The 15,293-nt window shown below is 36.1% G+C and overlaps 1 protein-coding gene across 3 annotated transcripts in view; it reads left to right on the top strand.

Moving 5' to 3' along the window:
- The window catches only part of LOC108738082 (rho guanine nucleotide exchange factor 10), a 207,177-nt gene that overhangs the window by 55,603 nt on the left and 136,281 nt on the right, over positions 1 to 15,293 (top strand). For all 3 annotated transcript variants that reach the window (XM_018471320.1, XM_018471321.1, XM_018471319.1), the window contains 2 exons: positions 64 to 508; positions 1,399 to 1,873. In XM_018471320.1, the coding sequence (XP_018326822.1) occupies positions 68 to 508; positions 1,399 to 1,873 (916 nt within the window). In that variant the 5' untranslated portion in view covers positions 64 to 67. The remainder of the gene's footprint in view (positions 1 to 63; positions 509 to 1,398; positions 1,874 to 15,293) is intronic.

The raw sequence follows: 15,293 nt of genomic DNA, 5'->3' as shown, positions 1-15,293 counted from the left end.
AAGCAATTCTGATTTGTGTTTTATAATTGAAGTGCTTTTTTTCACTGGTTACTTTTGTTTCAGGTAAATGTGGCAGGTACCATCATCATCACGTCAAAAATGCGTTGTGGAACAAATGCAACCGTGTCCCCAGCACAAGTCGATCTCGTTACGTTCACGCCGTTATCCGCCTCAACCTCCTCAAACACTCCTCCATTTTCCACCCCCTCCTAATTATCCTCCCCCGCAACCGATGGATCCCCGGATACCAGACGATCACTTTCTTAATTTACCGGGGCCTTCTACATCTCATCATCATCATCATCCTGTCCTCGAACCTACCACATGGGACTACTCCTACGCCTATTACGAGCCGGGTCCTCCCAAAAAACATACCAATATCCCTAACAAATATCCGGGGGGTAGGGAACCGCGGGACGGTCCTTATCGTGAAGGGTCCTACCGATCAAAGCACACGTATTTAACACGGTATGGAACCGAAGAGAATATCTACGAAGAAATTAGCGAGGTAAGTCAACATTTTTGGTCAAAAGAGGTAAACAATGAATGACATTGCTACAGGGTTTATTTTCGGAAATTAAATATTCTTTCCAAACTCATTGAAGTTGGAACATCAGTTCCCGATTATAACAACGTTAGTGTCGACCAGAGTGAAACCTAAAAGTATTGTTTCATTCCTTTCCAAAAATCACTAAAGTGGTCATGTTTAAACGCACCTCCACTCAGGATGGACAATATCTGCCGCCCCGTGTGGCGCACATCCCACCGCTCCTGCTAACAAGAATATTCAAGAGTTTGCATGATGAAAACCGTAATTAAACACTGTTCAACAAACGAATATCCGAAAATAAAGCCAAAAATATAACCTAAACTCTGCTTACTAGCCGGCAATGTCTTGTATAGGCTCTGACCGCTGAGCTTTGGTAAACAATGCGCTATAAATATGTTGTCATCATCATCATAAGCTCGTCAGTCCTAAGACTGGTTGGACACCCAGTTCCACTCTTTCCTATCCTGAGTCAATCTTCTCATTTCCCTAAAACTAGAACAACCCATATCCTTAACTATCTGCGAACAGTAATCTAATCTAGGTCTACCTCTACCCCTCCTAACTTCTGTTTCTAATATGTCTCTGACTGGACCTTCATGCCTGAGAAGGTGTCCTACTAATCTATCTCGCTATTTCTTATTGACTTCCATAGAGTCCTCTGTTCTCCTATTTTTCCTATTACTTTCTCTATCGATACCGTGGATATCATTCGCCTGTAACATCACATTTCGAACGCTTCTGACAGTGGCCTTATTATCCTTTCGGTTTTTTCTAGTAATAAGAGCAATTGATCTTGGGCATGTCAGAACGTAAGGTCAATGCCTAATCTGGATTTTTGGTTTTCACAGGTAGCTCGGGCGAGAATGAACGCAGCTAGGCATCAGCAGTCAATAATGTCGTTAAACCAAAGTCTTGTGGAAGAGGAAGTTCGTAGGGTGCAATCGGGTCACAAAAGGGTTTTGGAAGAGTTGAATCTTTCGGTAGAAGCAATGCTTATGCCTAGCAGTCGAGAAGGTAGTGACGATTCAACCAAAGAAACGGACGATCAACTCGCGGATCTGTTTAGTGTCGGTCCTACGGACGAATTGTTATCGCCGGTGCCGTCGGGAGGCGATCTAGATAGTGGTTTTAGTGGTAGTTCCAGTGGTGCTAGTTACAGAAGTGCAGCGGGTAGTCTTCGTCGTGGCCCATCGCAACAGAAAAAGCTCGCGATCGATTCGAAATCGGGCGATTGTGCGTCTGGTAGTAAAGGATTTTTTAGTCGCAAAGCCTGGAAAAAGTTAACAGGATTTTCAAGTGGAGCAAGTTCGAACAAGCAAACCGGTGAGTGAATAAAAATTTTGACTTCTTTAGCTTCTGCTCTGTGTTGGGGTTAACTTTATTTCGGCAATTTCTCTGTAAACTCTTCAGGAAATACGAGATTAGTTGCTATATTTTCGAATATGGTAGTTCAGCTTCTGCTTGATGAATTTTGATGAAGGTTTTCCTTAATACAACTGTTTTTCTGAACATTATTGTTGTTGCTCGTCCTCAAGATTATTTTCAAGCTCTTTTGTTTTAGCGGCATTTAAAATTTCAATTAATCAAATTTAAAGATTTAGTGTCCATAAAGTCTTGAGTTGGCGTTTTACTAACATGGTCAATTGGTAAATACATGGTAAATACATGGTCTGATACTTGATAAAGTTTGATTACACGCACTAGCAGCTTCGGAAGACCCCACACTGTACGTGTAAAATTTAATGACACTGCATTTATGAATCAATTTATATTTATAAGTCTTCGGTCAAGTAAATACGTTTACATATGCATAATCAGCATCATATAGTAAAGTTGTAATGTCATTACTTCAATAATTCAATGAAACATTTTCAATACAGGAAAGTGAAATTAAAAATAAAGAAGATTGGATTATGTTGTTCTTCAGTCATTGCAAGGATTTTTAGACCCTTCAAGGTTTTACGCCGTACAACTGTTATTGTAAGTGTTGTACTTGATCAATTAAACCGAAAATTTCTTAATTTTAATCACCCTTTGATCGTAGATACAAAAGCAGTTTTGGGACAAAAAAATTCCATGAAAAAGAATAATTTAGTATTGAGAGGTTTAGCATTTCTAATTAACCCTTCCAACCTCTGACTAATACGTTCACTGGTCGAACCCTAGTTAAGGTGACTCACACAGGTTAGATGCTAAAGTTTATTGTGGGACAAGAAAGACTTCCACTGAAAAATAATAATTTAACGTTGAAGGGTTTCGCACCGTCTAACTAACTAATCCTTATGCAATGCTTTACCAAATAAAAATCAACGAGGACTATTATGTATAAATCTTTCTTTTTATAATTCGTGGAGTATCAGCTGTAATTAATTCACTCTTGTTGGGGATTGTAATGTTTTTAATAGTTTTTTTTAGAATGAATTTAATGTTAATTGGTCTCGTGACGTAGTTCGGTGTGTTCGTGTATCTTCTGTGAATGTAGCCATTTTCACACCCGTAATAAATTTCAAGTTACTCGAATGTTAAAAGGAATTTAGCCTTTTTTAATTTTAATTTTAACATTTAATGAAAGTTTCGAATAAATTCTTACGTCTTATAATTTGGGAGGTATTATGTAGGTAATACTTGAATGTCTCCTAACTAGGAAAGCAATATTCTTAAAAGGAGCCAGTTTCTTCCAAAGCGTTTTCTTTTTACTAATCCAAAGTTTCTTTGTAGTATTACCACATAGTTTGTGGCTTTCTTAGGTGGGTGAAAAATAACATTATCGATTACCCAGTAATTTTCCTACATACCGTGCGTGTATGGTGCATAGGTGCATTATATTTAATTTGAATATTGTTTCAATTAATCTCATTCATTTCAACTTTCCACGATGATATATAGAATTTATTTGAGTTTTCTATGTTACCTGTATCTGATTGAAACACATTTCAATGAATTCCGTCAAGATGTAGGGTCGTGAGGTTATCAGGTCACGTCCCAGATAAGGATGGATAACTGCAATTCCATTATATGTCAAGAATGAATTACCGTAAGATGTTTCTTGTGAATAACCTATTTTTCCGTAGAAGTAATATAAAAGAATAGGTTTTAATTTAAAACTTTTCTGGGAAATTTCATCTAACAATAAGTATCTTACTTCAAAAGAGTTTTACATTACATTTTTCAGTTTCATACTTTAAAGAATTGTTAGCACATCGGTTCATTTACAAACGAAATAATGTTGTTAATTTTTTGTATTTAGTCATTACTAATTAATAGTTGTTATAATTAAAAGAGTATGATAATTCGCTCATAATAATAGTCTAGTTTCATGCCAATAAGGTTTTATATTTTAAAGGATAATTTATCTCTAACTTTTAGTGTTTTTTTTCTGTAATAATATACACGCATTATTTAGAATTAGTCAATGGTGGCTCATAATTTAGAACTACATAAGGGGGAAGAGGCATTATTCACGACGATTTTTCAGAAAGAAAAATTGTTCTTGTGTTAATGTAAACAACATTGGGAACAAAACGTAAATTCTTCTTTATACATATTATAAAAAAAAAATTATAACATTATACATGGTAGACTTTCCTGAAAGTGCGGTCCTGCAAATGAATGAGCACCTTGTGCCCCATTATAATTGACCTTCTAAACGAAATTGTAACCATCAGTAGTAGTGTTTTGTCGAAACTACCAGACGTAGATCACGATTTCGATCTTATTTGATTTTATCGGAACGCCATAGAAATCAATCATTTGATAAGGTATTTCATTTGGTAACAAATTTTAGTCGATAACGATACACTGTTCGTTTCAAGAAGTTAGAGATATGCCCCTTCCCTTTATTAGGATGCGCCGTAGCATAATTCCAAATTCAATCATATTTGTCTGCGGAGTTCATTTCTCCACCGATCATCGAGCGAGAACTAGACAAAAGTGTACAGTACCATTTGCAAAATTATTTAAACTGCCTCGTTAAAATTTAAGAATATGCTTTATTTAAAAGCATATTTAGCCAAAAATAATAACAAGTGAATTAACTCAACGTTCTACATACCTATAAAACTTTTGCTTTGTTTTCTATTGTTAATTGATATACATTTCTGTTTTAAGAAATTGCTAAACATTTTCGTCAGTTCTGTACAGTTCTAGCCGATCTCCTAAGACCGTCCATCGAGAGCTCTGCTCGTTTAAGCTTGTTCCAACTATTTCTGTCTTACTCACGCCTAGTGTGAATTCTTTCTATTTTCGCGCAGATTTCTTCAAGGTCACAATTCTAACAAATTGAAATGGACTGTACTTGCGTAACTCGGTAATGTGTTTTGATTAAATTAAATTCGAAATTGGTGTTTTTGGTGTACATGTATATATAACGTAAGAAACAAAAATTGCATTAGACGCTGGGGTTTCTTATCCGCAGCAACAGTTAGAACGAGTTAAGGAAAGTTTAAATTGGAGCAGAAAACAGTAAATCACGTGCCATTTCCTCCGACAATAAGATCGAAACGAGGTACAGAAAGCATCTTATTTCGCTCTTTTATCTGTTCGCCGGTTGCGCCTCACCGGCACTTTAAACCTCCGCAAAAATGAATGACATCAATGGTAAAGGTACAAGTTTTGTACCGAGTCAGATTTAAACTTTGTTGAAGCGTTCTGCTTGTCAAACTGTACGATTTATGGAGATAAGTTTTCACATCGGAATTACCATAAACTCCGAGGTAAACGCGTGGAATATGACAGGAACGGTTGCCCGGTAAAACTTTTTGAACTTTCCGATTGCTAAACGTATGCATGACTTCCAACTTTTGATGAACACTACTCTATTATCATATCGTACTAACATTGATGTAAAAACATCCCTTTCTGCATTATTTATCAATGAAGTTGGAGAATTATTCACAGAATTGTATGTAATTGTGCATTGTAAAGATTAAGAAAAATATGTCTGTTGATGGGCACGGAGGATGAGAATTTCTTAAAAACGTTTGACCATGGTAGTAAATAAGGAAAAGGAGAGACAGAATAGTTCGGTTCATTCAACAATTCCTTCTACTCAAAACATTGTATCTATTAATGACAGTTTTTTTGAAATAATATCGTACATTCTGTCGGTGCCGGGACAGAGGTCACATAATGCAAAGACAGTTTACAAGTTTTCCAAGATAAGTTAAANCTGCTATAATTACTAAAATTAATTAATATTGTAATTTAGTGTATCCGAATACTGATGTATTTGTGCAAAATCGCCTTTTGCAGGTCGTCTTGTAAGATAAGTAAGATAATAGACCAAATTAATTATCTGGATCTCTGATAGTGTTGCGGAATGCTTTAGAGCAGGGATGGTCAACATAATCAGATCTTGAGATCTACTAATTATTGTCCAGGCCTTTGCGATCTACCAATTAAATTTTTTGGAAATCTTTACCACAGAATTGAATAACATATTTTATGGTTTGCCTTTGATGAAATTCGAACTAGATAAATGTAACGAAAAATAAGCACCAGCAGTATTTTTTAATTTATTAAATGGAAAAGACAGGACAAAATTAAGGATGTTTGTTAGAAATTAGCAAAATTTATTTTTTTTTTAAACAGAGATGAATTATTCTTTGTTTTGTTGCCATCGAGTGACCCATCGATAGGTCTACATGAGCCAGTTCTNTTATTAAATGGAAAAGACAGGACAAAATTAAGGATGTTTGTTAGAAATTAGCAAAATTTATTTTTTTTTTAAACAGAGATGAATTATTCTTTGTTTTGTTGCCATCGAGTGACCCATCGATAGGTCTACATGAGCCAGTTCTGTGCCCAACATCGAAAATCCCGCACCCCTCTCTCTTGTACATTCTTAATATTTGCTGATGTAAAGCCGCGAATTTAAATAGATTTTTGAGCTCTAATCAATCCAACTAATTAGGGAGGTTTTCATTTCCCAAATGATGTATTTCAGTGAAGATTTATTAATATCAAAGACTAATAGCTTCAATGAGGAGGTTGTAGACCGGTTTGCTTCTATGAAGATGAAGTTAGTAAATATTTGTAGGACACTAGCTCCATTTCATCACAAGTCGCCTCTGCCCTTTATTCATTTTTTAAGCTCAGTATATTGATTATCGTTCTTCAAGCATCGTTTTATATTATAATCTGTACGCCAAAGTAACTTGATTTGCATGAACAATAATTTTAGCGCTTCTGGATTACACAATGAATAGTGAAAAGCGCACGTGAATTTGCCATCAACGCCTGCTGTAATGAACGCTTCTAGACATCAGCTTACTAAACGTGTAGTTACTTACCTGGAGCCATACCTTCTGTAACCGTGCGATGATAACGAACTTTGCATTTAGTAATTTGCTTGCAAATTTAACGTGTACGTGTTGTTTAACAATTAACAACTTATCCTTTGTATGCAGCTCCAGCGTACCGGTATAGCAGATCTGCACTAAACCGCGCGCGGTCTACATAGCTAAGCACAACTGTAAATTTCCCAAATCCTTAGTAGTTATAGTTCCAGCTTTTACCCGCTGTTCCGTTTTCCCTCGTTCTACTGTGTGCATTACTAAATGTGCTCCGACTAAACATCTTTTATGTATCAATACGGACATAAATATTATTTCCGTGAATTTGCTGCTCTTAGCCCTTGTGCTAATGCAACTTGTTTGTAGGTGTGTTTAAAATTCTGTTTTTATGGCCAAAACTGTCTTATTGAGATTTCTATTGCTAAATAATATTTTTAGGTTTATTAGTATGCAGTAGCGAAAGATACGATACAAAAAATTAGAAGAAGTCACTGATTTTTGGTTTCTAGATGATTAAGGAAGGAAGGTCGAGTCACTTTTAACAAAAACAAGTCTCTTCCATACTCGCAAACGATAAATTCGAAATTCGAGCATGGGTTTGTACGGGCGTGAAATATGGATGGTATGCTCGGCGGAAAGGAAAAGGTTAAAATCGTTCAAAGTGTGGTATTACAGGCGAATAATGAGAATACCGTGGATAGAGGTAGTTAAAAGATGTCGATACGTTGAAAAATAACACCGAATCCTTTTCTGTTTACTCGGTTACATCTTTTATAAAAGCTGCCTCGGCACGTATCAACACTCAACAGAAAATACTTAAAAGACGCCGATACATTAAGGAGATTCACTAGTACATGCGCCATAGAGTAAAAATATGATTATCGGTTCTAGATTTCATGAGTTTAATGTTTGGAGCAGAGGTTTGAAATTTTGTAGTAAGATAGATAAAGCTTTGTTCTAAAGCTTGTCGAAGACCATTTTTTAATTTTCTAATTTCTACTGAAAATACGTGTCCTACAAAAAGCATCAACTTTAAGCAGTTGTAAAAGCTTTTAATGACCGTATTATTGAAAACCAAAAACGTATCGAGTTAGTGTGAACCTTTGTCTGTTACCATACTAAAAATCACATATTTATCTCGCAGTGTTAAGTCACAATGTTTAGAATAGAAACCATGTTTTCGGAAAAATTCAGCGAGCAGTCTATTGCGGTCAACCTCCTTAATAAATGACTCGGAATCCTTTTCTGTTTACCAATTACATCAGCGAATAATTAAAGTTTTAGCCGGAATACTGGAACTGGGTTGCAATTTTTTCACCCGTGAATAATGAAAACGCGAATAAAGAAAGCGTGAATAAGGAACTTTTACTGTACTGACACCCTTATGATGATGATGATGATGATGATGATATGATGTATATTTTTTATCCTGCTGTCCATCAACTAGTAAATATATTATATGATAAAATATTGCAATCACGAAAATTAGTGTTGCAATTTGTCAGAGCAAATTTTAAACATGTCCGTAAGTGAAGTAAATTTGTTTTACCTCTTCTTGAATAAAACGTCTCGTCCAATTCGCAAGAAACTTCCAAGGAATGCTAAGAAGTAGAGGATTAAAAGAAGGCGAGTACTGGCATCTGTTTGAACAATGTATCGGGCAAATGTAGTGAAGTTGTCCGATAAATTATTCAGTTTGCGTGTTTGCTTAGAGTTAACGCAAACGTGAAAGAAATTGAAAACCGTCGCCGTCGGGGTACCTCCTCTTGCTACTTCGTAAATGCCACACAACCCATAAGTGGCCGGAATGCACTTTTATATTTGATTTAAAACATTGCATTTTTATTCTTTGCACTGATTACATTATGCATGAGTGGAAAGTAAGTACTAGAAAACTCATTATGGTCTTTTCTGAAAATAGAAACCTTTTGGTTTTCACACAGTAGAATTTTAATCATAAAAAGCAATCTAATACAATAAGTAGGTACGGCGTGTGAAATCTATCTTTTTAATTATAAATAACTTCTTTAATTCCCTACAGTAACAAAAGTTGCGGTAGTTTCGAAAATATTAAGCAAAATTTTTTTGCTAATTCTTGTCAGAATGTCATTTGTAAAAAAATTGTGGGTCGCATTAATTTCTTTTCGCTTCCTGTTTTTTTTTTAGGCTACGATTATAGTAAGGCGGTGATGCAAGTAGAAAACAAACTGATCCTTTTGAAGTTGGCATGTCAAAATTACCAGGCCAAAATATAAACCATCGGATAATTGACCGCAAATTAGTTTTAAATTAGCCAAAACTTAACAGCGACCAGGAAAACCTGAAAATAAGTTTGTTTAGTAACTTCGAGTGAATAAAAATGGTAAGATCGGTTAAGAATATCTGAGACAGCTAAAGCGGGTTTCATACTTAGCCGCCAACGATATTAACCAAAGGGTGGAATTTTTTCTCAAAGTTGGGTCATTTTTCCATCTTGAAGGCCCTACAACCTCTACTTCAAGTGAGATTATAGTACACTCCATCGGGGTTGAAACTTCCTGTAAATATTTGCCGTGACCCACAAAACTCGAAAACTACTTTACATGCGAATAAAATAATTCGAAGTGGTCTGTATTCTGTTGAAACTGCCAGACGCGGATCGCGATTTCGATCTTTTTGGATCTCATCAGCGCGGCGCAGGCAGCCCCGACACAACACAGACCAACTTTTACCCGCTGCCTTAACAGCGCGTTTTAAAATGTAGCACTGTACTACAGATGGCGCTTACAGCGCCATTTGTCGTATTTTCTACTTTACATGCCTTCAAATGAAGTTAGCTTGCAAAAATTGTAAAATTAATGAGGAAAATCAGCTAGAACCGGTCTGATAAATACAATAATTAGCAGTTACTTATAGGACCGGTTGTAACTATCTCGGATTTTCCTAATGGATTTTAAAATATTGAAAAATGAAGTTAGTATGCAAACTGGTTTTCGGGTTTCCCGGCTAACTATCCGATGATTTATATTTTTGCCTGGTGTTTATTTTGTCTTGCCAACTTCAAAGGGATAACAATTCAATAATTTCAAATGTCTCATCAGACATTTCTTGGGACAGCATCAAAAAGTCTCCATGTTTCTTAAACCTTATGTGCTTTTCAACCCCTTTTTTAACAGTTACTACCTACATTTACCATTTCTATGAATTCTTCCTCATCAGAGTAGTCCAAACTCGCCAGTTTCTCCATATTGTCACTTCAGTAAGTCAACTTGTACTAACAGAAACACAAGTTTGATTTGTGAATATCGGAATTTCGATGTTTCAGATCTGCCAGGCGTTCAGTAATTAACAATATATTTAAAAATACTTGTACGTAGCCGTTTTGCGTTTTTGAAAGGATTATAACTGGCAATTGACGCAAATTTTTTTTTTAATTCGAATTATCTTTCTCGCGCGCAATGGGTGCATTTTTCCCCAGCGTCATCACATATCCTTTCCTAACTTTAGCAGTGTCTAATTAGAAACGTCGTAAGTCTTAACGGAATTCCCTTCGCGGCGTCTCCACGGACCGCTCTGGAAATTTCAATTTACGATAGCAGCACACCCTTCATCGCTAACCTGATTGCAAAACACATCGCTCCGTCGTTCTGCTAAATAGCCCCACGCAGCACGCAATCCTGCTCCCTTTTTATTGCCTTTCGCGCCCCAATAAACAATATCTTCGGGCGGAAATATCGTCATTTGTGGAAAAAAAATTAGAAACACCGACAGAAAGCCCAAGCGGAAGCTCCAAAGCTCTATGCCAGCTGCTTTGCATGCTCAGTATTTTTTCCGTTCTCTACTTTATTATATCATATGTTTTTTTTTTATTTTGCGTGGTTTATGGGTGTATGTAGACGTTAATTAAATTAATTAAAATATCGGGTTGTTCTGAAAGTCATTTCGGTTTTTCCCGACAGAGGATTTAATTGTATTCTTTTGCACCCAACTTCACATTTAAGCCGTATAATTTTTATATGCTTTGAGAGCTCATTGGTGCCCTTTTAAATATGGAGAGCGATAACCAGCATTTTCGACATATCTTACTGTTTTACTACAGAAAGGGTAAAAATGCTGTTCAAGCCAGAAAGAAATTGACTGATGTGTATGGAGAAGGTGTGTTGACAGTACGCCAGTGCCAGAACTGGTTCGCTAAATTTCGATCCGGCAATTTTGATGTCGAAGATGCACCACGTTCGGGAAGGCCGGTTGAAGCTGATAAAGACGCGATAAAGGCATTAGTTGATGTGAACCGGCGAATAACAACACGTGAGATCGGATTGAGGTTAAATTTATCAAATTCAACAGTTTATGACCACTTGAAAGGCCTGGGATTATCCTCGAAGCTCGATGTATGGGTTCCCCATGTTCTCACAGAGAGAAATCTGTGTCGCCGCATTGACGTCTGCGATTCGCTTCTCAAACGTCACGAAAATGATCCGTTTTTGAAGCGCATCATCACTGGGGACGAAAAATGGGTTGTATACAACAACGTCAAACGCAAGAGGTCATGGAGCAAAAAAGATGAACCGGCTCAAACCATTTCCAAAGCCGATATTCACCAAAAAAAGGTGATGCTGTCTGTTTGGTGGGATTTTAAAGGAATCGTTTTTTTTGAGCTTTTACCGGATAACACAACGATTAATTCGGAAGTCTACTGTCATCAGCTGGACAAACTGAATGATGCACTTCAACAGAAAAGGTCAGAACTAATCAACAGGAAAGGTGTAGTGTTTCACCAAGACAACGCGAGACCTCACACAAGTTTGGTCACTCGCCAAAAGCTTTTACAGCTTGAATGGGATACAATGCTACACCCACCATATTCTCCAGACCTGGCACCATCGGATTATTATTTGTTCCGGTCACTCCAAAATTTTTTAGACGGTAAAACCTTCACCTCAAATGAGGAGGTCAAAAACCTCCTCGATCAGTTTTTTGCCAGCAAAGACCAAAAATTTTATGAGCGTGGAATTATGCTACTACCAGAAAGATGGCAAAAGGTGTTGGACCAGAACGGTCAATATATAATTTAATAAAGTATTTGTTTATTATACGAAAACTGTCTTTCATTTCCACAAAAAAAAAAACGAAATGACTTTCCGAACAACCCTATAGATTGTTGCGTCTTAACCACTTATTAAAACGCTGTATTGAAATATTGACTGCAGTTTTCAATTAAATTTATTTACAGTACAAGTACAAAGTGTTTTCTTTTTGGGTACAAAGTCAACCTTCTTTTTTGACGTTGAATTTGTCTCTCGTAGAAACCAGTATAGTCACCACCCTTCACCTTCACCCACGGCTACGTAGAGTCAGGATCATTTCCTCACCACCGCACCACCCTCAGCATGCTGTTAAAAAATATTTCTCTATCTTACAATTGTTCCTGTACTTTCTAAATTTAACATCTATTTCAGGTTCTTTACAATTCTCCAGATTTCTCTTTCCACGAAAAGACCTCAACATAGATTTTTTCTTAGGTCCTTGTAAAACATTTGAAGTACTGCAGCTAAGTGTAGCAAATACATACGTAGCAATTTACTGCTTATTCTATCCTTTAGTGGATTCAGCTTGACAAGTTGATATCCTTATGAACCTTGTTGAGCATTTGTCAATTCCACTAATGGTAGCAATATACTACAGATAGCGTTTACCACGCTGTTTGTACTGATTCATACTGCTCATTGATTTGCTATACAGTTTAACATTTAAGTGTAATGATTTATGAATTTCTTCATGAATTGCTTGCTTAGGATTAGTGTGATATGCAATTCAATTTTATTTAAAAACAGATCCACAGTAATCGTTGTAGATACATTAAAACCCGATTTTAGTGTACTACGCAGTTGAAATAAAACTGCTCATTGGCATTAAAGCATTCTTTTTTGTAAGATTGTTCACCATTAATGAAGATGAATTAACTTTTACAACATAGATAATTGGATTTATCCCAAGTACCCAAATATGGTAGACACAAAGATAAACTTAGCCGTAGTTAAGGTTTGAACGTACGTGTACTTAATCTTGCCATGAGATACTCATTAGCTTTCCCTGCTGGTGCGAACACGGAGATTAATTTCCGGCTAGTTGTCCTTACTTTAAAACGGTTTCGGGCGCCAAAAACGTAATTACAAAAAAATGCCAACGTAAAATTTGTAAAGTGGAAGTGAAAATATTGTATATTTAAAATTATATATTCATGAAAAGAAAAACGAATTCCTTAATATGTAATCAGCGTTTGCCATTTACGAAAAACCAAGATTATATTCCCGCGAATGCTGCCATAAAGCTAATAATAACAAATAATATAAATCACTTCTTTTCTTTTTACACAGGGTCTGCTGTACGAATTTTCTAGCACAATAACGGTATAATTGTCTGGCATTAAATTAGGTTATTGCTTAGCCCTTGCATTATTAGATAATTTTCATAAACCTGGAGGCGGAAATCCTAGAGGTCTGTATCTCTGCAATTTATTGAAAATTGCGAATGAAACATATGAAAGGTATGTGTGGTTGAGAACAGCTTTTGTTTTTGAAAATTTGAATTGATAGAAAAAAAACTCCATAATAACAAAGAAAAACAAACACAAAATAAGTCATAAATGTTTTTTTAAACCTTTCTTTGTTTTTAATTCTATATCTTTGATTCTGACAGAACTCATGGGGCTCCATATTTCGGTTATCTATTTCTTGTAAAAATTGCAAAAATTACCAAATTGTGTACCATCGGAAAATGAGTACCGATTCTGTTTTAGTGAGCCATACGTTTTCGCGGTTAACATAAATCTTAAACGGTCGATACTTACTTCACTTAGAAAATAAATAATTACATGAACTAATTTTGAAATCGTGAACTACCCCGAGCCGCCTGTGTACCCAGAGGTAGGTTCGCATGACAAGTTGTAAAAGATCCGTAGTTTGTGTTAAACTGACAGGTGGCGAGTTTGGAATAATTATTATTTATTCTTCTGTTCACTGTTCGTTCTTCTTGTGCATTTAACTGAAACCCTTAGTTCAGAAAGCGCTACACATTAATCAAGTGCGGTTTCGATCTGTTTAACTTCTTGATCGGATAACGTTGCTGTGTGTCACATTTCAAACGTATGTAAACGTTGTGTTGATACGTTCGCCATTGATTTTAAATGATACGAAGACTTGCTTTTATTTGGTAAATGTTTACATACTTGCTGCATCCGGACATTTCTGCATAAATATGTACAGTATGTAACACATTTTATTTCGGAAATAAATACAATAATTAGTGAATATAAAATTATGTACAGTGTAATATAAAGTACGTTGCCTCCTAACTATAACTTAAGTGGCAATAGGAGAATGTCTTCACATATATCTGCAGTGTCATATTTTCATTGAACTGAGTTATTTTCCAAAATACCCAAAAAAGTTTGTCATTGTTTACAGTATGGTGGTTTAGTGTTAAATAATGAAATACTTATTCCTATAGTTTATAAAATCAGACCAGTGAGACTGGCTCGGCATTGCAGTAACTATGCAGAATGGGATGTGATCTCAGTATTTTGAGAAAATTTCCTAGTTTCGTTTTATTGCTAATTTTAGATATCTAGGAAGTCAGATAAGTCAGGACGGAAGGAGTAGTAGCAGAGGATAGCGCAGGGTCGTGTCGCCTTAAATAAAACGAAGTCAGTTCTGTGCTCGCGAACGGTTAATTTAGAAATTCAAAAAAAGTCTTGTTAAAGGTGTATGTTTGGAGCGCGGCGTTGTACGGGTGCGAAACATGGACAGTGGGCGCGGTAGAAAAGAGAAGGTTAGAAGCGTTCGAAATGTGGTGTTATAGGCGAATGATGCGGATAACGTAGATAGAAAAGGTTAGAACTGAAAAGGTATTAGAATGAATTGGAGAACAGAGGACTCTATGGAAGTCAATAAGAAATAGGCGAGATAGGTTGGTAGGACACCTTCTCAGGCATGAAGGTCTAGTCAGAGACATATTAGAGGCAGAAACAGGAGTTAGGAGGGGTAGAGGTAGACCTAGATTAGATTACTGTTCGCAAATAGTTATGGATATGGATTGTTCTAGTTTTAGGGAAATGCGAAGTTTAGCTCAGAATAGGAAAGAGTGGAGATACGTGTCCAACCAGTCTTAGGACTGACGACCTTATGATGATGAGTTAGTTACGGTGGTCTAGTGATAAGTTAGTTTAGTATTACTGACTAACAATGAGTGTATACCTAATTGTCAATTTTATAATGCTATGTTTGACCTTAAAAGGTTTATCGGAAAATGCATTTGCGTATACGTATGTGTTTCTAGAAATCTTTGTAATATTCAAAATTGTTCGCAAAGGTCTTACAAATAAAAATGAGTGTGGTCACCTTGTATTTAAACGGATGATTGGATTGCAATGATACATTGTTGCATATATATGTACATACATAGATACAGAC

The sequence above is a fragment of the Agrilus planipennis genome, unplaced genomic scaffold (genome assembly GCF_000699045.2).
Source record: "Agrilus planipennis isolate EAB-ADULT unplaced genomic scaffold, Apla_2.0 scaffold165, whole genome shotgun sequence".
NCBI lineage: Eukaryota > Metazoa > Arthropoda > Insecta > Coleoptera > Buprestidae > Agrilus > Agrilus planipennis.
This window is presented reverse-complemented; position numbering and strand designations above follow the sequence as displayed.